At 38.6% G+C, this 23897-nt stretch overlaps 1 protein-coding gene and 1 non-coding gene across 2 annotated transcripts in view; both read left to right on the forward strand.

Annotated features, from left to right (window-relative positions):
* RNGTT (RNA guanylyltransferase and 5'-phosphatase) overlaps positions 1 to 23897 on the forward strand; it is a 169229-nt gene that overhangs the window by 34032 nt on the left and 111300 nt on the right. Inside the window, exons 9-10 of the mRNA XM_020789179.3 lie at positions 15139 to 15274; positions 18814 to 18885. Of these exons, the coding sequence (XP_020644838.3) occupies positions 15139 to 15274; positions 18814 to 18885 (208 nt within the window). The remainder of the gene's footprint in view (positions 1 to 15138; positions 15275 to 18813; positions 18886 to 23897) is intronic.
* LOC140703657 (U1 spliceosomal RNA) lies at positions 12876 to 13039 on the forward strand. Its single transcript, XR_012082959.2, has one exon. It is a non-coding gene; the product is annotated as a U1 spliceosomal RNA (small nuclear RNA).

Genomic DNA, 23897 nt, shown 5'->3' on the forward strand with positions numbered 1-23897 from the left:
TAGAGATCATTCTAATTTTGAGCAGTTCACATATGGCACAATTTTGTGCAAAAAAAAATATAAATGACTATTTTATACAATAGTTGGCTTTTTGTGAGCATTCTTACCAGAAGTGCCTAGAAGCCTTACCTGGCACTTTGCCTCTATCACCAACAAGTAGAAGATTGTTATTTACATCTCTGTGATAGCCACCTTGGGTCCTTTTAAGGAGAAAGGCAGGATAAAAATATTATCAGCCAGTTAGTCAGTCAGTCAACCAGTGATCTTAATCTTAGAACTACATGGAAGATCAGAGAATGGCTGTAATGTCATGTTATTTACTTTAATAGTATTATAATTATAAAGATATTTCTATGCAGCCCTGTATCTGAAGATCTATTATTACTATGGTCATTAATTTCCAAGGTGTTGGCTCTGTTTAGTCTGTTGCAGCAAAAACAGCATAGACTCTTGTGACGTTTTAGATAAGAACAAATTTTGTTCAACATAAACTAGTTGTTGAAGTGGGCTGCAGTTTGTGAAGGCTTGTGCCAAATAAAACTTGTTACAAGACTTCTGTTTTTCGCTGTTATAAGTATTGATCATTTACAGGTTTCTGAAATTTTCTAAGCACTATGTAAAGGTTATAAGATAAAATGACGTGACAATGTGATATGCACAATACAGTATCAGAAGGCAGGAAAGAGGAAATCAAGCATATGTAAGCACCAATTCACAATGTTCAGTGATCACAGCAATATAATTCTAGACAAGTAGACCCTTTTGCTTTTAAGTGCACATAATTGAAGCTTAATAGGTCTTTGTGGCACAACTGACTGTTAACCCAAGAATGTTTACTTAAGCACACCTAGAGACTCTTATAAGGATGCATAGGTATCCCTGGAGAAAGTCATAGCCTGTTTGTAAAGAATATGCTTTGCAAGGTATGAGACTCCAAGTTCATTCCATAACATTTCTAGTCAAAGCTGGATGGGGAAACTGACCTGCAGTTGTAATCTGACTCACTGGAGCCTCCACTATGGTCCGTAGAGCTATTGTGTATTGTTCTTCTTTCCCCCACCCCCAGCTCTTCCCTCATAGAACACCAGGAAAATTTATAATATTTCATTCTGTTGTGTTTATATAGGGCTTTTGTGGCCCTTCATCTGCTCCAAAGGTTTTGGGGCACTTGAGAACAGCATGGGAGGGAAGGACACATCCTGAAGCTGAGGCTCCAATACTTTGGCCATCTCATGAGAAGAGAAGACTCCCTGAAAAAGACCCTCTTGTTAGGAAAGTCTGAAGGCAGGAGGAGAAGTGGACGAGGATGAGATGGTTGGACAGTGTCATCAAAGCTACCAACATGAATTTGACCCAACTCCAGGAGGCAGTGGAAGACAGGAGGGCCTGGCATGCTCTGGTCCATGGGGTCACGAAGAGTCGGACATGACTTAATGACTAAACAACAACAAAAGCCATGGAGCCATTTGTGGTCCCTCTACTTCTAAGAGTTTCTATTTATGGCTCTTTTGTAAAGCATTCTAATATCTTTGGCATCCCATAAAGGAGTTGAAGTTAATTATCCTGATAGCAGTTATTTTAAGGGATACCGAAGTAAATAGGATATTGTAAATGTTGAGTAGAAAAGTCATGGCATGAGGTATTGAGGCATTTTAAATGTTAGATTGTTTAAAAGTGGCAAAAACAAATAAACAGACAGACAACAGCAACAAACCACTTTGTCACCTGTGTTTCTCTGGTTCTCTTTGCTTTTCATCAATCTCATGGTTCTTTGAAAGGTGAAGTATCTTGACTTATCTTGGCTTTAGAAATATTTTGAATTGAAATGTTCTGAAAGCTTAACAAAATTATGGATTTTGGAAGACTTCTTGTCACTTGAATTAATGTTTGAAGTGACAAGAAGTCTTCCAAAACCAGTAATTTGAATTAATAGTTCAAGTGGTAATGTTAGTTTTGCTAAAGTTATTATACATTTTATAGTCCTTTTTATATTCTATATTTATGAACATTGTGAGAAAGCAGAACTAGTGTTTCTGAGAATTAGCAGTGAAAAAATGGGCATGCATATGCGTTCTTTGGGTGTATGAACATGCAAAATGTGCTAATATGATCTAACAAACCAATGCTTGCCGTTTCTCTGGAGTCTTTATTCCTATAAATAAAGGGAAAAGGAAGTTTGACATTTGAAATGCATTTCTTTTTAGACGGTGTTTTAAACGTTGCATAGTGTAAATTGTTCATATGGTTGTAGATGTTCCTAAGTTAGTTCGTCTGTCCCACTGTTATGGCATAAATGCTTAGTTATAATGAATTACAGCTACCAAATAATCATTCTTGATTTTCTCCTATGCTGAGTGGTGCATTATTATTGGAGTTGAATGAAATTGAATTAGTTCAATATTCACAGTTGTTTTAAGAGTGTCTTGAGGCTTACGATCAGTGCTGTTAATCAACTAGTCTGAAAAAGGGATAACCAGTAGCCTAATGTATTAGGCTCGCTCATTTGATTATTTACAGAGAGACAATGCATTAAAATGCTAATTATCTTGTGCTGTGTAAAATGCCCTTCTAGACTTATTGTCTTAGAATACTTTAATTGGATCAAGGTGTATAGGTATCCTGCTAGTCGAAAACAAAAAACTATACAGCATTGGTATAAAGTCTTCCTTAAGTGGGAAGACTGGAGCTAAGAGGGACAGAGGCAGGTGAAACCCTCCTAGAATAAAAAACAGATGGGAACCTCAGGCTGAATCTGATGTACCTCTTGGGCCTTTAGGGTATCCCCAGATAATAACCACATACCCATCCTCAAAATACCACCATTACATGGTTTCCTATGTTGTGTATAGTCCTCCCCCCCCCCCAAATTCTGAGATTTAGACATGCCTCATGTAAGGCTTCACTGCTGACAGAGTTTTAAACCAATATATTCTTTTTATGTGGGATGTGGTGGCGCTGTGGGTTAAACCGCAGAAGCCTCTGTGCTGCAAGGCCAGAAGATCAGTAGTTGTAAGATCGAATCCACGTGACGGAATGAGCCCCTGTTGCTTGTCCCAGCTCCTGCCAACCTAGCAGTGTGAAAGCATGTAAAATGCGAGTAGATAAATAGGTACCACCACAGTCAGAAGGTAACGGCATTCCATGTCTAGTTGCGCTGACCACGGAAACTGTCTACAGACAAATGCTGGCTCCATGGCCTGGAAATGGGGATGAGCACCGCCCCCTAGAGTTGGACATGACTGGACAAATTTTTAAGGGGAACCTTTATCTTGCTATTCTATTTATTGGTCCAACCCTTTTGTTTTCGAACCCATCCACCAAAGAAATGTAGACCCTGATAACTTCTCTGACACTGATTTTGACGAATGGGCAGGCCGATATTCCCCACCCTTGCTATGAGGGGACATAAGCCTAAATCCAATTTGTAGCTTGCGATAGCATAATCTTTGTTGGCCCTTCTGCCTGCAGTCTTCTCCAGCGCGCGTGCACGCACACACAAATCCGCTTTGGAGTTATTCTGACTTTCTGTTGGAAACCTCAGAAGGACGTTGGTGGGGGTGGAGCAGTTTCTAGGTTGTCAGAGGGAGGATCTTCTTCCATATTGTCTTTCAGAAGCTTTCTGTCTGAACACCACTGAATATCGAACACATAGTTTTGTCTTGCATTCTGTGAGGAATTGGTCCCATTTCATGCCTGGAGACCATTGGTTACATTGCCTGCTGGTTTGGCTTATACAGTGGTGCCTCGCTTAGCGATGTTAATCCATGCAGCAAAAATCGCTGCTAAGCGATAACATCGCTAAGTGATTTTAAAAAGCCCATAGAAACACATTAAAACGTGTTTAATGCATTCCTATGAGTTTAAAAACTAACCTTATGCGAAAATCCTCCATTGCGGCGGCCATTTTCAGTGGCTCTAAAGCGAGGCAAAAGAGCGGGTGGCCATTTCCCCCCGGTGGCCATTTTGGAACCACCGATCAGCTGGCCGAAAATGGGGGCTTTGCGATGATTGCTTCCCCACGATCATCGCAAAGCGAATTTTCCCCATAGGAAACATCGCAAAGCGATTGCTTTTGCGATCACAAAAACAGCGTCGCTAAGCGATTTCGCTGTAAAACAGAGCGATCGCTAAGCGAGGCACCACTGTATGTGTCTCCTTTCTGAAATTCTGCATATTTATGGTATAGAGCATTATGAAATTAAACATCAGCAATTAAACATCCTGGACTTGCAGGCACATCAAAAATGAGGTAACTGGAAATGAAGCAAGCTGGGAAGGATTACTACTAAACAAACCCTGCCCCCCCTCTTTATACATTTGAAATTATTTTCTGTGTTTTGGTGTCTTTTTTTAAAGTCCTTTTTGTTTTCCAAGTTCCAGGGATTTCCAGTACAAAATAATTTGTGTTAAAGAGGTGTAATTTTTAAAATTAAATGTATAGATTAACCCAATGAAAATTAGGTATATAATGTAACTCAACAAAAAGAGCACAGTTTTAACTGTTAGGAATTCGAGTGGGAAGTATAAATGTGTGTGAATTCTAACAGTGTAGAAAGTATAATGGATTTGGGCAACTTTAGAGCCAGGCTATAAGAAAAAAAGAAAAAATCATAAAGAAAACCAATGAGACCCTGTAGGCTTAAATTATCTCTTCCATATCTTTCTCTGCTATGTATTCCAGCTACTTTGTGTACTGAACATTGAACTTTATTTTTTAATAATATCAGTAGATGGCAGTAAAGCACAATGTATTTTATCCTTTCAAGAGAGCAAGTTTATTTCCAGGGATACCAACATCTAATGTCAAATTCCATGAGCTTGACCATTGTGTTTATTTTATGTTTTGTTGGTTTCAATCCAAAGAACTATTCTAGTCCTGTAAGAGGGTTTAGATGTACGCAGTGGGATCTTTGACATTTTTCTTTGAATAACAGGTATCCAAGCTGCTTCACATGTTTTTTTAAAGGTTTGCTGTGGGACATGGAGGGGATACTGTTTAAGAACATATTTCTTAGCCTTCCAGGACAGATTTTAGGGCTTGGTATGAAAAACCAGTTGTATAATTCATTAGATACTGCCCTTAAATTTTAAATAATTTATCTTTTTTCCAAAGGTGGGAAAATATTATTTTTCTGAGAATTATAGAACTTGAGATCTTTTCTGTTTATGTTCATCTAGCTCAGTGCTTCCTAACCTTTTTGGAGTTGTGACTCCCTTTTGTAATAGCAAGTAAACTGCACCCCACCTCACCCCCACCATTGGTTGTGGGTTTTTTGATAGTAGATTTTGCATGCCTCTTTATAAAAATCATTCAGGACCATCCCTTCAGGTCTGACTTCTCCAATAACGGGTAGTACCACTGCCTGCCCTCTCAGAGCAAGCTGTCCGATACTTCACATCTTTTTTTTTTAACGATGATTTTTTAATGTTTTTTTATTTTAAAATAATTTTCTAACATACAGAAAACCATAAGAACACCAAAAAAAGAAAGAGAAAGAAAGAAAAAAAGAGACAAAAAATGATAGCAGAGCTGTTAAAGAAGCTATGGGACATAGCAGAACTGGACACTCTATCAGAAGCACTACGGGAACAGCCAAGAGACTATGTAAAACAAAGCTTCACACCTCTTTGATGACATTCTAAAGAATCAGATTACCACTTCAGACAGTATTTAAGAAGGACAGGCCACAAATAGCGCTGCTCTCCAGCTTCATTCTGCTTGCTTCAGCCAGTGATGAAAAAGTGACCAAAACAGCAGAAACGCTGCCGAACTATCTTTTCTTTTTCCCCTCCACATCTCCTCCATGGGTTGGTGGAGAAGGAGAAAAAAAGAAAAGAAAACAGAAAAGGAAAAGTTGATTGAGAAAGCAGAGGAGATGATGATGTGGATGGGCCCTTTGAAGGAATGCTGGCCACTCTTCTTTAAGCTGGCTCATAAGGTTTGACCTGTTTGGTTTTGCATGTACCTCATGTCCAGCCAGCTTGGATTGTACAACTGGAGCTGTGGCGACTCCTCCAGAAAACATTTTGTGACCTCCTTTGGAGTCAGATTGGGAAACTTGTGATCTAGCTTTAAAGAGTCATGGAAAGTAGCTTCAGTGTCTGCCTTGTGCCACATCATAGTTCAAAAGAGAAAAGTCGATGTCCTCTCATTGTGTTAGTAGCAAGCATAAAGCAGAGAAGCAGTATGAGGTTCAAGCACAGTGCATAGAGGCTGATGCAGGTCTGTGCATGTAGGAAGTAAAATTTACTTCCATCTACTGTTTGTGGAAGGTAGTACATTGGGTTTGTAGGAATCTGCTGCCTTAGATGGCTTGCAGTGCCTTGTGCTGGTTTTTATTATGGTGGAATTTCTGTGTGGCTTCAAAATTTAATTTGTCTCTTCTAATTACATACTTTAGTTTTCTGTCTTTATAGTTCTGTTAGGTAGTGGCGGGGAGTATTCAGTATTGCATAGCAGTCAGAAGATTTGGAATTATCTAGCTTTTTTTACAGGTTTCAACTATAAAGCAATATGTATGGGGACATTAGCAAGTCGGCTATTAGTGTTACGTCTATCATGGCTTCCACAGTTGAAAAACTGGGAAGGTATTAACTTTTGCTCCATGTCTGTTCAGAGTACAGACAGTGCAAAATTAAATTAATGTATATTCACAGATTATAGCAAGCTGATAGCCTGGAATCATAACACTAAATAAATAATGATGACTTTGACATATTCATTAGTATTGATCTTTTCTTCAGAGAGCTCAATTTGTAAACCTGATCCAGCATTGTCCAGTAAGCTTTATAACTGACACGGGATTTGTACCTATGTGTCCTGTATGCCAATTTAACAGAGAATATTGTATATTCTCATTATTTTACTCTTAGAACACTTGTTAGTTTGGGACATGTATATTATTATTTCTTCTACTTTATTTTGTCATTGGTGGTAGAGTGTTGCTTATGGAGAGAGTCTTGATTTGTGAAATTGAATTGTACTTGGTAAGGATCTTTGGTGTTCTGTGTGCACATAATTTTAAAAATTTCCCTCTTCTGATGGCTGCTCCCATACTTTTGTGACTACAGACCTTACAGAGCAATAGAACGTACCTTCATGTGAAAGTGCCTTGTGTGTACAGTAGGGCGCCCATGTCCACAGGATTGATATCTGTGGTTTCACTTATCCCTGGTCTGAAAATATTAAAAATATTAAACTAAAAAAAACCCCATTTGTTTTTACTATGCGGTTACCAGAACTGGCCACTAGAGGGAAACAAGACTATACAATACAGATAATTACTATTTCACCTAATCTCCCGTCATTTTGAGGCAACTCCTACTTTGCAGAGAGCTGTATTTGCCAGCCACCCTTGGTTATTGTCCTTAAAGGTACAGGGAGAGCCCTAGATCCAACAGATTATAGGTATGTTATAGGTATCATTAGCTATTACCCACAGTTTTCGGTATCCATGAGGGAGAATTGGAACTGATCCCCCACAGATATGGATTCTGGCCTTTCTATCTTGCTTTTATGTTTCTTTAGCTGTGGTGTGTTTTTCCATACTTTATACTACTGTGGTTTTAAACAGGTGTTCTTATGACAATTTGGGAGCTTATTTGGAAAAGTGGCGGAAGTACTTTTTTTGGAGAGTTCTCTTTAGGTTCCTTCCAAATTTTATCTTTTTAGCAGGGTTCTCTCTTAGGAAACTAGAAGGCACACTGCTTTGTTCCCTGCTTTATTCCTGTCTTGTTTGCTCTGAAAGGAATGCAGATTTCAGAGTTGAGCCTAACCATTGGTTCTGCATTTTTAAAAACCACCACCAGTTCTAACAGATTGAAGTCTGAATTGAAAGGGTCCATTATTAATAGCAGATAAATAAGCTTGCTTCCTGACATTTGAAAGAGTGTGTATACTCAGATGATTGTCTAATCTCATGCATATGCCTGGGAATAAAGAGGATATATCATCTTAAAATTGCTGAAACATCAGTGATGGAATGTCTTGGGGCATTTAGGCTCACCTATTTTGTCAGAGACCATTATCTGTATGCACATATACTAATTGACAGGTAGTACATAAATGGCAGTGTATGAATTTCTATAGCAATTACTACAGTGTTCCCCCCAAAATAAGACAGGGTCTTATATTAACTTTTACTCCAAAAAAAAAAAAAAAAAAAAAAAAAACACCACACATTAGGGCTTATTTTCAGGGGATGTTTTACGTTTTTCATGTATAACAATCTACATTTATTCAAATGCAGTCACGTCATCTTCTTCTGATTGCTGCACAATGGCGGAGAGGGGGTTCTACTTAACTGGGGCTTATTTTTGGGGTAGGGCTTATACTACAAGCATCCTGAAAAATCCTAGGTCTTATTTTCAGATTAGGTCTTATTTTTGGGGAAATTTGATATAAGATATGGTTTCCTTGTACATTCTATTAATACAATTCACCATCTTTGTGTATGAACTAACAGTTACTACTTTCAACAAAATGATGTAGCAAAGTCATACTGGTGTTACATGCTATCAGGAAATACGTAAGTGGCATGCTGCTAACTGTTGTATTACAGATGTAAAATGGTTAGCAGATGTATCAAAGTAGCAAATATAAATTGGCCATTTTAGATATAGGTTCTACAAGAAGCAGAGTGGCACTGGTCTCATTTATCGTTCATGTTTAACTTCTGTTTAACTCAGTGGGTATCACTATGCTGACTCTTTACTGTATATTGGTTTTTTTTTCAGAAAAGAGATTTGCTTGCTTCAATGTAGCATGACATGTTACATTGGATTTCCCAGATAAAGAATCACTTACTAAATACTAGACGAGTTGTATTAAAGTGCCCTAGAATTTTGCTGCATTGGTGTAGCCTTATGTAGCAACACAAGACAGGGATGTCCCTGTGACAACAGTTAATGGGCTTTTAAAAGGTGTACCAAAAAGCAAAAGTGGAGCTGAAAAGTGAAGCTGATGTGTCTAACTTAAATATATGATGGTGAAGGTAATGGTAGTTAAACTCTGAGAACTGCATTTATGTTTTGTATGTCAGTTAGTATTCATGTTTGAATAAATCTGTCATATTTTCTTGTCATTTAATAATCTTTGCACTGGTATGTTTGTATCAAAACATTGCAACTCTTATTTCTATTTTGGAGAAGAATTAGAAGCTGCAGTTCTTTGTGTGGAAGACAGTAGGGCCTGGCGTGCTCTGGTCCATGGGGTCATGAAGAGTCAGGCACGACTTAACTAAACAACAACAGTTCTTTGTGTAGGATGGGCCAAAGTTACACTGCATTAGTTGTAGAACAGTGCTGTCAGACATCTTTTAAATTCCTAATAATTTGATCTTCTTTCTAGTTTGCATTTGTGTGTGACAGAGAATAAATATAACAATGTAAACATCTAGAATTGAATCCAGGATCTGTCATTTTTAGTTGGAACGGATCTGGGAAGGTTCCTTTGCCCAATTTGTCCACAGCTGACCTTTTCTGGTACTGGTTTCCAACTGTCCATGCAACATGCTTACGGAATTTGAGGGGCTGCTGCAAGCTGGAAGCAGAGACCTGATGTCTTCCTCCTGTAAATCAGGAGTGACTTCCGGTATTTCAGCATATGCTTTCTAGAAAAATAGGTGGCCATACAGAAGCTTGATGGAGAAAGTATTAGCATGTGTGTTTATCATGTCCTATTCATCAGAGATGTGTAGATTCACCAGTCTGGGATGTTATTTGTGAAGAAAGATGCAGTTTAATTGTGGACGCCTATTTTAACAGCTGCCATGTGACTGGTACACGTAACACTATACTGGTACATATGCCTTTTTTGGACCAAAAAGGGTTATGCCTGTTGGATATACAGAAGTTTGGTGCTCTACTAAGTAGCCTTTAACGTGCTGAAGTTCAGGAGGGGTTTCATATTAAGGGTCACAGTAGAGTTGACAAGTGTGTAACAAGGCTGTAACCAAGTCCTGCAGGGAGAACCTGCTGAGGCAGCGGTTGATTTCTGTCATCTTGTTGCTGATAATGCTCTGTTCTTCATTGTTCAAATAGAAGGCCAGACTGAGGCCAATCCGTATGTGAGGGCTTGCTGGGATTACACATGTTGGCTTTCATTTTCTCTTCACTATATGACAGAAGTTCACTCAGAGCTTCATTGAATAGCCGGGTGGCAAAGCATGTGCTCTATTATATAAGGGGTCAGGTTTATTTCCCAATGCATCTAATTGAAACAGGGGAGGGCATAAGGCATCTTGAGAGCCCCCAAAGCACCTGCAAATATTGATTTTTGAAAACCACAAAAATTATTGACATGATTCATGGCTAAAATTGGGGGGGCATTTTCCCAGTGGCTTTCCCATCTTCTTGCCAGCTATTTTGTGTTGCTTTTAAGTTATTTTAAGTTATTCAGAAGCTAAATGCTACTCACCACTTTTTGTCTGAAAGAATGATCTGGACCTTCATTGTCTTAATTGCATGAGGAAGCTTTCAACAGGCATGAGGAAGTCTTCAATTACTTCCTGAGATGTGCCTTTCTTCCTTGTTAATTGATAACTGTAGTTTCTTGTTGATGATTAAGACCTTTTGGGGCATCAGGGAACCAAAAAGCTCTGTTCCTCTGATGCCTAAACAGTTCTTACTGTTGACACAGGTCACGAGAAATTGCAGTCTGCATTTAACAAGGAAAGATGTGAGGAAGTAATTATTCCTGTTGAAAACTTTAGCAGGCAGCTAGAGTAAGTTAAGGTGCAGAATCACAATCTGACACAGGAGGAAAAATTGGTAAAACAATGTTTACTTGATCAGTAATATAAAAATGAAGTAGCAGGCATGAAGTCAAAGCTGGTAAAGTGAGCTGCATATTTTTGGCAGTGATCATGTTTTTTTCTGCAGAAGGGTAGGGATGTAATCCCAAACATACCAGCCAAAATTAAAATTGCTCCTCACCCTGCCTCCCACTATCACTGCTCTTTACATTCAAGGATTATTTAGCAATAGCATGGCTGAATAATACCGTATTTTTTGCTCCATAAGACACACCTGACCTTAAGACGCACCTAATTTTTAGAGGAGGAACACAGGAAAAAATATTCTGAACCAAATAGTGTAATAAAATATTTGATAAACTATAACAGAATAACATTTGAACCATGTAAAGTGAACAGCTGTCAACAGTGGCATTAAGAACCATTACCACTGTCATTAACAAATGGAGAGACTTAAAGGTTTGTGTACTCTAGTTTATGTACCATAAATTTGTGTACCATAAATTTAAGTCAAGTACATATAGACCATTATCAGCCAGTGATAAGACATATACCACACTACCTATATTTTACATTTCCTTTCATCCACCTCCTCCCCATGCTTATAGAAATGTCTCAATGACAGATGAGATTGTTGTACAACTCTGCCCAGCTACAGCTCAAGCCTATATTAAGTGAGAAATGGTTTGTCTGATTTAGCACTCCATTGAGAGGTCCCTTTTAGTTGTGTGGAGGATAAATAGTGGAATTAAACTATTTAACAGCTGGTTTTCCTTATTTACTTTAGGTTATGCAAAAGAACAGCAGCACAAAGCTTAGCCTGATCCCATTCACCAGCAGCAGCACATGCTCAGCATAAGACCAAATCTCGGTTTTCTGACATAATTGAAGGTTTGTAGCATGCAAAGGCACAAGAGGTTATTCAAAACAAAGCCAGGAGCAATGTTCTTGGCAAGCCAAAAAAACTGAATACAAACTATAGCAGCTGAAATCAGGAAGCAGGTACTGTAATCCAGTTAGAAGTCACTAAGAATTTTAACTTTCTTAATTTTCAGACTACTGTATCAGCAAATGTAGCATGTGCTACAGGCAATGACTGTTCCAAAAACACTAACCAAATAACTATGCCATGTCTCTGAGACTTCCTGGCCCTGTTATGATTTAGATACATCAAAGAGATACCACAACCATAAGGACATGGAAACAACTAAAAGCAAGACTGCATTTTGCTTTCCTATGTATGCAGGTTTAATTTGTGATCAGCAGCTAAGTTTGTGTTCTGGCTTATAAAGCACCGTTAGTTTCCTTGCTGCAACACCCTTTGGCAATACATTCTCTATTAGATCCCCAGAACTAGTTGAAAAGTTTGCAAGTCAAATCCAAATTTCCCATAGAAATGCATTGAAAATTAATTAATGCATTCTTATGGGGAAAAAAGGTCAGAAACTTAATTTTTTTAAAAAAGAAAGTCACTTACCAGGTACTGTAGACTGAGCCCGGCTTTTCACAGTGCCTAACAGCCGAAAAAGAGCACCAAACAGCTAAAAGCCAGCAGCCGGCAGCCATTTTGTGCTATTCTCTGCTCCTTCCCCCTCCCCCTCCCCACCTAACAGCTGATCGGCGCTGGTCTGAAAGGCTTCCCAGGCAGCTTTTAAAGCAAAACTAGCAGCTTTTAAAGCAAGTATGCACGTTTGTACACAAGCAGGTTTCAACTCAAACGGAGCACCTTTTCACCCAAGCACTAACAAGCAGCTTTTAAACTAAATTTTACATTTTAAAATGACAATACCAGGCAGTCCTAGGTCCCAGCTCTCTAACTGCTTGGACTAGCAAGGAAGCAGACAAGCAGCCTCTACACTAACTGAAAGTTTGAATTTCCCGCTTTCCCTGCCTTCCCCGCACATTAGGTATGCTAATATCTGTGCACTGGAGGATTGTGGGAGGAACACCCAGCCCCTGAGGGGGGTCCCGTGGGGCACCCCAAAACACTGAAGAGCTCTCTTGGCCTCTGGCGGGACTGGGGCTGTGCAGCCCTGTTCTGATCAGGAGGTGCAGCCGGGAGTCACCATGCCTTGGGGGGGCAGGGCACAGAAGGGGGTAGGAGGTGCAGGGGCCACTCCAACTCATACCTGGCAGGGGAGATACCATGATCATGAAAGTGGTTTTCCTAGGGTAAGGCTTGTCCATTGCACTTCAGGTGTGCTAATCCCTGTGATTTCCCCAAATGTGGGGAACTCAACTGCCTAATTTATGGTAGTGGGGGACTGTGTTTGTGGTTTCCCCTAGGCTTTTTAAGAATCACTCTTTCCCCTTTGGTCCTTGCCTGTTTTCACTGCCCTCTGCCATTTAAATTTGCTGCCATAGGCCTGTTGGCTCTGCTGATTTTCCAGGTGGGCTCCAGGAGGCAGATCCTGGAAAGCCAGCAGTGTAGATGGCAGAGTGGTGAGGTCTAACGTGGCTGTCACAGCAAGCAGCCTCTGGTGCCAGTTCAGAGGCCTCCCAGCATGGTGGTGGGAGGCTTCTGGGTGATGGTGCTAGAACCCTTTTTTAAAAATAGTATTTGCTCCATTAAGATTCACATACTTTCTCCCCCACTTTTTTTGGGGAAAAACTGTCTTATGGAGTGAAAAATATGTTACTGTAATTTGAGATCTTGGGAGGGCTACAACCTGATCTGTAACCTACTTGGGTGACCTGCTATGTGCTTTTGTATGTTTCGTAAGCACATTCTCATACGTTTATGTTTATCACACATATTTTTTTAAAATGTTTGCCAGCAACAATTGAATGGGGTGTGCTGCACTGCATCATTATGGGAAAAATCAGGAAAAGTTGGTACCTTTCAGATTTTCAGACTACAATTCCCATAGTAATTGGCAGTTGGCCATACTGATTGAGGATTGTGGAAATTGAAATCCAGAACCCGTATGTTATGGATTTTAGGAGGAGTGTCTGCTGCTCAAGAGATTGTTATCTACATGCATAGATGTATCTTTCAAAGTCAGGTTATTTCAGCATAATAATCTGCACTCCTTTTGATATTTGTTGTTCTTTAGTGTCACGAATAAGCTTTATATATCTAAACAAAGGCACCCAGAGGACAGATTGTTTTACCTTTATTATATAGGGGATGCTGTTATATTGGACTTAAAGAAACAGAATTTGAACTAGTTTGTTATTCAGGAATATTTTCTTTTAGGAAAGCAGTGAGTTAGATATTCACTGGCATAAAGAGAACAATGACAGATAATTCAGATTTTCTGAGTCAGGGTACTGAAATAGACATCTTTATGTTTTTGCTTTAATTGATTCCAGATGTGCTAATTTTTTCAACCAATTTTAAACTGCCCCATATTGTAATTATACTATTCATTTGACTCAAAGTAACTAAAATGTACATTAGTGACTGGACAGGTTTACATTAAAGGCCTATTGTTCCATATGTTGCATAACATAGTTTCTTTGTTCTGAGACTCTAGTATATTAACTATAAATAATTTCTATCTTTGGTTTCCAGTTCTTGTAATATGGAAAGATGGAATTATGCCACACCCTGCAGTATTTCAAATTTTAGCATACAGATACTGTATGAGCTATTGCACTTATTGCCTACAAGTTTGCAGAACGATGTGGTGCCATGTATTCTTGTATATTAAGTATAAATAATTTCTATCTTTGGTTTCCAGTTCTTCTAATATGGACAGATGAAATTATGCTGCACCCTGCAGTAGTTCAAACATTAGCATACAGATATGAGCTATTGCACTCATTGACTGTATTCTTCATTTTTTCAGCATTTGTTTTACTAGTGCTGCCATGCACAATTGAAAGATGAATCTATATGGTTAATAGTAGGTCTTTGTTCTTGCTGTAAAGAAATAAACATTCAAACACCTGTCTGGATTGCTAGCACCAAACACCAATTATTCTTTGGGTCTTGATCCCTCATTTCTGAAATAGTTCTTGTTTGTATGACTTTAAACATACAGGTGACAAGTTTGTAACTTGTCTATGGCCAGTGTACTTCAGTAATTTTAAAGTATACAATAGCTGAAATCCTAGTACTGTATCTCTGATCTTGTAAATCACACTCGAATAGGCTCATTGAATCAGCAGCGATTTGGTGAGTCAGCTCCTTCTTAAGATTAATTGATTCAAATGGGCCTACTCCTGTTGCAACTTACTTTAGTATAATAAATTACAAACAGAATAGGCTCAATTGAATCAATGGAACTTGTGGAGGGGTTGACTCGCCAAAATCCCCAATGGTTTACTGGGTCTACTCCAGTGCAGTGTACAATGCTAAGCAAGAGTGTTTCAGCCATTGAATTAAAATGTTGTGGAAGAAAGAGTGTTTTAATGTTCTGTTCTTTTTTCTTCATAGGTATATGATGTTGATTGATGGCAAGAATGAAGTGTATATGATAGACAGAGATAACTCTGTATTTCATGTATCTAATCTGGAGTTTCCATTTCGTAAAGATCCACGTGCCCATTTAGAAAATACTCTCTTGGATGGGGTAAGATATTATGTCCTTATGTACTATATGCTTCTATTTTTAGTTCAAGATTTCAGAATCTGAGATGAGTGTTGTGATAAGTGGTGACCACATAATTTTATTAGTTTATCCATCCTTGGTAGTTCAGGGAAAATTTGCAATCAGATCTCATAATGATACACATTAGGCTGTCAGTGGGGGAAGACTCGGGGAGACGCACAATATTTTTCTGTCATGACCAGAGATTTGGGATTTGGAGAAGGATATAACCAACACAACTCTATTCTTACAGTGCAGGGGTGCGCATCATGTGCGATGTGAGGTGTTTTTCGCTACCCCATCCTAAGGTCCCTCAAACTTTAAAAAAAGGGAGGGATTAGCCTGAAACAACCTGATGACCCTGCCAATGAGAATGAAAGGAAAGGGAAACTAAATGGAAGTGCTAGTCTGTGCACTTTCTCTTAACATTTTGAAAAGCAGACACGCAAAAGGTCAGTTCTTTTGCTTGGGGCACCTCTGCATGGGGACTTGGAGCAAAAAATATTGGCCCCTAGGCCCACTAAGATTACTTAACACTACCTTACAATATTGAGAAGTTATGGAGGGGAGCGGGAAGGTCAGTGGTCACCACAAGTAAGAGCCAGGATAGGAAGATTCAGTAGATGTCCTAGTTACCACAGGCTCATCGAAAAGGTTGTGGACTTTATCCAAAGGGATCATAATGTTCATAATGAAAATGAAGAGATCTTAACGAATAGAGAGGATTAAGATTAATCTTAACCTGTCTTTAAACTGCGGACAAGATGACAGTTGTAAAAGAAAAAAAAGGAAGGTATATTTCTCTTATGTGTTTATATACAATCACAGAGACAACATTATTTTCCTGAATAACTTGATCATCTAGTGTTACATTTGTGAATTCTCTGCTTTGCTTAAGGGAGATAGTATTTTTTCTTTTGACCATTAGCCAGTATGTGATAAAATCTGAAACCTCAGGGGTCAGCTAAGTTTCTACTAAAATGACCATACTGATATGAAGATCAGTACCTCTAGGCTCATTCCTTATCACTGATTGCACAATTTTTTCCCTCACCCAACTACTCTCAATTATAGTTTTATAGCTTTTTAGGAAACCACTGAAATTAGGTAGCCTTGGTAGTCTGATGGCATTCAATGATACTGTTAAGCCAAATAAAACAGAGCTAGCTTCCCCTTCACTCCTACATGAAAGTGAGCTGGATTTACCAAGTTGTTACAGGATGGCAAGGATAGACTAGCAGGCAAGCAGCTCAGAGGAAGATTGACTGGGTACAGAATACATTGAAAATAAGTTAGCACTGAACTCTTAACTTCCAATTTGATAGTCACCAAAGATACAGAACTGGGAAGATGTGGAAGGAAGAGGTTCCAGAAGTGTCAGTCAGATGAGAGTAGTGTATTCACTAAGGATTTACACAGCTGCAGAATAAGTACCTGACAACAAACATTATATAGAGTACATGCACATTAAAAATTAAGAAAGGGTCACACAAGTTAATATGCAAAAATTTAAAATATGCTTGCATTTTTATGTTCTGATATGATGCACATATTCATCCTCTGGTAGAACATATGAAACTGCTTTTAAAAAGTAGGGCAAATAGGGTGGTGATTATGAGTGAGACTTCTTCCATGCACTTTTCCTTCAGCCTCCTCACCTGCAGGCAGAATGTGACATGCCCTAAGGAAATTCCACCTTCATTTGAAATTGCCCTGGACCATGAAAAAGAAAATCTAGTGGCTTTTGGATGGTTCCATCATACCAATCCTTGTCTTGTCAAAACTGCAAAAAATCTTATCATGCTGAGCTTATAAATGGTGTTCAATGGTTAGTTTCATAGTGGTGCCTCCAGCATGTAATGTGGCATTGGAAATACTTGAAACTGGTCCTGGAGAGGGAAATAGAAAGATAGCTCTATGAAAAACAATTCAAGGTTCTAATAGACAGTGTAACAAAAGTGTAGAACATTCAACAACAAGCTTGTCAACAACAGGTACAGTACTCCTAGTTTTCCTGGTTACTTTTCTCTTTAATACTGGTCTGAACAGACTTTTGAAATGTACACTGTTTTCCCGAAAATAAGACCTAACCTGGAAATAAGCCCTTGTATGATTTTCAGGATGTTCGTAATATAAGCCCTACCCCCAAAATAAGCCCCAGTTAAATCCTGCCTTTCATCATTATGCAGCAACCAGAAGACAATTGCATGACTGTATTTGAATAAATGTAGATTGTTGTACATGAAAAAAAATCTCCTGAAAATAAGCCCTAATGTGTTTTTTTGGATCAAAAATTAATACAAGACCTGTCTTATTTTCAGGGAAACACAGTACTAAATGTAAAAAAAGAAAGAAAAAGGGGGACACCTTCACATTAAATGTCGACCATATGCATTAGAGATGCCTTTTTCGCTTTGTGATCAAAAGTATTAGTTGTTGAGAATGTTATACCAGCTATTCAGAACTCTACATGGTAACTCAAGTACACTATCCAGTGAAAATCTACTCATTTTTAGTTTCCATGGCAACATAACGATGATAACAGAACCCCCAATGATGCATTTTTGTTGTTCTCTGATATTACCCCAGAGCTCAATAACATTCCTGGTATTGGGCTTGCTTATTGATTTCATGCTAATAAAAACTATAAGGAAGAATACATCACCCTGACTTGAATATGGAGGGAGATGAATTTCCAGCTACATCTTTTCCTTGTGATACAGTGGCCTATTGTAATCTTTACAGCTTTCTTTTCCAGGCAGTTGTTCAGCTGGTCTACTGTACATCTCATTTATAAACAGACACAGAGAGACTGGCAGACAAACAAACAAACACAGCAAACAGGTCCTAGATACCAAACAAAAAAGCTAAAATTCAGTGTTAAAGTAAATGAGCATATCCATCACTTCACTAGCAGCCTTTCCTAGACAGTGTCAGTGAGGACCCTCTCTGTCATGGTATTTTTGGCTGAAAGTGACTTCTGGTTTTGTGGAAAAAATGGCCCTATGTTTTCTAAAACTGCATCTGCTCATTTCTATGTATCTGAGCCCTGAAACATACTCCATCTTGGATTGGGCATGTGTTAGCAGACATCTCTTCTTTGAACAATCAGATCTAAACGTTAAGCATGCTTATATTATGCATACTGTGATCGATTTTGCAGTCAAAGGAATCTTGTTATTGCATTATTGCCACTAACAGAAACCAATGTTAATATAAAATTTTACGGACTTTGTACTATCATGCATTATTCAGCCTCCAGTGATGCAATACTGTACATGTAGTGCATGTTTAATTTACCTGTCTTAGTCCTCTTTGTCTCTCTCTTGTCTGCCACCAGCTGCCCAGTTGATTTTGGTTTTAGACAAAGGGTTCTGCTCCCCACCAAATCCTGAATAAAAATCCTCCTGGAAAACTGCAACATTAGTTAGTGCAAAATAAATGTTTAAAATAAGTTAGTTGATGCGATTTGCAAGCTCTTTCATACCTGTTGAGATACAATTTTTCTTCTGTTTTTAAAGGAAATGATTATTGACAAAGTGAACGGCCAGGTTGTCCCTCGGTATTTGATATATGACATAATAAAGTTCAACGTAAGTATATTATATTTTGCTTAATTTACTAAGAAACATTATTGGAATTAAGGACAGTGTTAATAATCACAGATGAGCAACCAAGAGCAGCATTGCTAGACAACAAAAAAGAATGCTGATCAGTTCATATATCACACCTGTCAAATGATTCTGAAACATCTAATGGATTGCTGTTCAATAGTGGAGACTGTGCTGAATACACATGTGGATGTTAATTGCAAGTTGGCAAAGGTAAACTCGATCAGATTCATCTTATAGCTAGTTCAGCTCTTTCCCTATATATTTCTTGAGCGAAAGCCTCATTTTGTGATATTTACTTTTGTGAGAAGGGCTAGTGGGGAGGACTTGCTGCAACAGTTTCTAAAAGCCTAGATATTTGGGTAGGATGCCTGCTGTTCTTTTATAGCTTGTGAGATGGGAATTCCACTTCTAAGGCAGGAACAGACATGCTGCATGAACATTCAGATATAGGCTTGACATGTAAGAGACACAAAGGAGGAAACTAGAGTTCAAAGTTATAAATCCAATTATAAATTTCAGTTACATTATTAATTACGGGCAAAGCGATCACATCCTTCACAAATCAGGGGTGGCTAAAATATTACCCAGTCCTTTGGTATGCCCTGGCCCCAAGATTATATTATCTTAATAAATAAACCTGTAGTTAGGATTGATCTGATAAAGTACAGTAGCACACACATTTTTAAGTAGGGAGACAATTTCTTAAAACTATTCACCTTCCAACATATATCTGTCTCTAACAGTGCCTTTGAGGGTTTATTTACACTCTTTAAAGCTTAAAAAAAGTAAAATAAAAACATTAGTATGTGTGGTCCTAGCATGCTCTTTTGAGTAAGAGCGTCACACATCCAGCAAGGATTTTAAAAAGAAAGGGAAATAATACTGACATAAAATGGTACAACCAAGCCCAGAGTTCATAGGCCAACAAGAAACTCATTTATTTCAGAAAATGATGCTTCAGGAGGAATTTCATTTATTGCCTTATAAACTAGAATTAAAAAAAATCAATAGGTAACTTCTTTCTATTAAATGACATCCAGTCTTACAGCTGTTAAAACAGAGAAGCTTGCTAAGAAGAAAAGTGCCCTTTTTTTAAACAATAGCATGCATGCGAATTGAAAAATCACATATTTACAACGGTAGTGATTGGTACTTCTAGTACTTCATCTTGTACAAGATAGGATCACACATTGTGAAAGGATGCAAGCCATTATCTAAAATTAACTTTAGAATTGTGGTTCCAGATCTTAATTTGTGGCAGACCTGGAAAGAAGAGTTACCTGGGTTAGATGTAGTGGCTAATTTTTCCAAGAAATCTTACACCTGTGATATACTGAGAACGTCTGAAGTGTAAGGGTACAAGTGTTGTGTGTATTTTGGCTTAATAAGCCCCAGTGTGTACATCTAAATCTATCCAGTGTTTTGTCCTATGTATTGCTTTTCTCTCATTTGGTCGAACTGATGCTTCACTCCCTCCACTATAGCCATGTCATTCAATAAATAGATTTTTTTGTTAATGGGTTGTTCTCAACTTAATTGGAAATACATTTTTGGTGTGTCGCTAAAGATAGACCTAAAATAGGGTGAAGTGTTCCAAAAATTTGATAGGCTTTTTGTTTTACAAAAAAAGAAAAAAAATAGAGAAGGAATGAGAGAGAATGAGAGAGAGAGAAACAAGACCTATGCTGGAAGGAACTAACTGCATTATGTCTGGTTATAATACAAAGTAAAACTACTTTAGCTTGCTTCAGTACAGTGAGAGTTTGTAAAGGGAATTTACTAAGCAACATTGTTCTTCCAGTTCAAGGACAGTTCCCAACAATGTGTTATCAGCATGAACAGAAGCAAGGCTTTATCTGGAAAAGGCTATTAACAGTAGCCAAGCCTGTAAAGATATTAAAAAACAAACACAAAAACCAGTAAACCTTCTTTATGCTAATTATAGAAGTCTAATGATAAAAAATAGTTTAGCTGGAATGTTTGACTTAGCAAAATATTGTTATGTCATTGTTAAGAATTATCTAACAATGGAAATCAGTGGGACACGATGGGTTTTTAAAAATTGTTTGTATTTGGGCTGGTTTCAAATGGAAAATTTCCCATATAGTGCAGCAGTGGTGGGGCTGACAATGTGTATCACTTCAGAAGGGCCTGAACAAATTTGGCTCTTCAATCCTTGTAAAAATAACGTTAGCGGTACCTGGTTGATACATTTCCTTGCACTAGTTATTAGTTATTTTGATATCACGTTCTTGAAAAGGGGGTGCACACATCAGATAAAAGCTGGTGTGCCATGGTCTATTTCAAACATAGCTTTAATCCATAGTTCTTTGTGCATGGGCTCCAGCGAGCCTTGCCTCTAAGGAGGAGATTGAGGGGCCCTTAGTCCTTTGGCCAGGATGGGTCAGAATGTCCTCTCCTTGCCTTCTCCATTGTTACAGGGTATCTGACATAGTTTTATTTATTTATTTATTTATTTTGCGGGGAGGAAAAAGGAAAATGAGCTCCTGAATGTTTTTTTGTTCTGAGGAAGAACAGGAAGCTGGAGACTTCACGGTGTCGAGAGGGTTTACTACTTTAAGAGACGTTATACATGTACTAAGAGAGGAAACAAAGCATAGTGTTCAAATTGAAAGAATATTTTTTTTCCAGACATGTTCTGGATAAACACAAATTAGATAATTTGAATATTAAATAATGGGAACAAACATAATTATGCATAATTGGAGGTCACACAGTTTAATGTGATGCATTCTGGCCTTTACAATCAAAGCTGACTTGATAATTTAGTCACTGTGTGATGCATTAATTTACCTATTATCTATATTCATTTTTCCAGCAGGGTGTTTTTTTTTTAAAGAAGACTTGGTTGCTTTCTTCATTCTTGAAAAGGACACTGAAATCTGAAATCCAGGCAGCTAGGTAGAAGCACTTTTAGAAAAAGTACCGTGAAAAAGAATTAAAGATTTGGGTTATGCCGATTTTCTGCTGTTTCACCATTCCATGCAGCTGCTCCCAGGGGACAGTAACTTCCTAAGGCTCCAGGCGAAGATAATTTCCTAGCCTGCTTCCTTAGATTTGTTAGTTAGCAATGCAGTAGGTTTGAATCTGGGAGTTTATTGTATTGTATAATTTACTCTGCATAACAAGTGCTTATGTTGGAGGTTTAATTTATATATAATCTACTAAGCTAAGTATGTGCTTAACTTTTATTTTTTTCCCTTCGAATATGTTCAATGTTTGGGGTTAGAGGACAGAATCCAGATTCAAGCTGATGTTCATATATTATAGAGCTGAATTAAGATGCACACAATACATTTTAACAGGAATAAATAGAAAATTATGCATGTAAAATTTAGGCAGGAAAAATCATATATACAAACGTAGATGATACATGGCTTGGCGGTAATATATGTAAAAACAATTCTTGGCATCTTTACAGAATACAAGTTAAGCATAAGCCAACAATATGATGTAGTAGCCAAACATGGTAATGTAATTCTAGGTTGAGTAGTGTGTAGGGTCAAGGGAAGTAAAAGTGCCACTTGATTTAAATCTCTAATTAGAAAGGCTTTATTTAATTACATGACTCCTCCCCAAAAATGCACACTTACTTGATAAGACCTTAATAATATTTTTTCATATGTCAAAGATACAGGTTTATTTTTAGAAGACCCATATCATATATTAAAAAAACCCCAGTGATTTATTTTGAAAAAAAAATCAGATTAGTTTTTTCTGCAGTTATATCAGAAAATAATATAGCTTCCTGACCATGAAAGGGATTCTACTGGAGTCTTGGAATACATATGAGGAAATCAGGAATATTTTATTTCTGAAAATCACAGTTAGAGTAGGCCTGCTTGAATCAATGCTTACAGAGATGCTTACAGAGGAGGTGAATCACCAAATCCCCTGGGCCTAGTCCAGTGTTATTTACTACACAAGACAGTAGGTTTTTGGCTGTAGTCTCATAATACGGAATTAGAATTTTAATTCCTATTCCATAGTGGTATATCTGAGAAAAAGAAAGAAAGAAAATGAATTTGGATACCTAGGTGTGGAGTTAGAGGTCAGGAGGTCAGTTCTCCATTGCACGTTGTAGGACTGGGAACGGGCACAAGTGTCCAGAGTGCCTCTGTTGGCAGGACATCTCACCATCATCCTGTGGAACTCTGGACAGTCAGTTCCCTGGTAGACATGGGAGAGAGAGAACTGGTGGAGTGAACTCTGGGGGAACCAAAATGAGAAGATCCCAGATGGCAGGAAGAAAGAACATAAATGAAGGTCCTGGAGGGAGAGGCACATGCAGGCGTTCCCAGCCCAGTGAAGTGACTCCTAGAGAGGAAAGGAGGGCCCTGTGTCTGGGACCGTATAAGGGAAAAGGCAACTGGGGCTATAGGAAGAGAAGAAGATGGAGGGGCGAGGGGTGTAGATGGGACATCTGCTCCCTGATATGTGGTTAAGGAGGAGGTTGACAAATGGTCCTGGGGAGGAATGCCCTGGAGTACCTTAGTGAGGACTACCAGGTGGAGATAGAGCTTTCAGAGGTCTCTGAGCCACCCAGGGGCTTAGAATATATATAAATAAGGAGGAACCCTGGACAGGGCTACTAGTTCAACCGAGGCTCCCTTGGGATGAGGCAGACCACCATCTCAGTCCTTATCCACACCCATGTCCATCATAGCAAGGAGAGTGGGAGTGCAGGCAGTGGAAACACTGGCCTCAACAAGCCAGCCCTGAGGAGCTAACTGCAACACAACAAAGATGCTGACAAAGACAGTGGCAGAAGGCATGCCACACCCAAGAGTGAGCAGGGCACGAGAAGAGGGACCCGAGAAACTGGCTCCACTATCCTCAATGTGGGTGTATTGTGCTCTAGGCCCCCTTGACTTGGTTCAACAGGTATTATCCCTGTTGAGAATTACTGGACTGGAAGTCCTCTTGGTGAATGTAAGTGGGAGGGGAAAAGACTTGGACTCTGTGCAGTT

The sequence above is a fragment of the Pogona vitticeps genome, chromosome 1 (genome assembly GCF_051106095.1).
Source record: "Pogona vitticeps strain Pit_001003342236 chromosome 1, PviZW2.1, whole genome shotgun sequence".
NCBI lineage: Eukaryota > Metazoa > Chordata > Lepidosauria > Squamata > Agamidae > Pogona > Pogona vitticeps.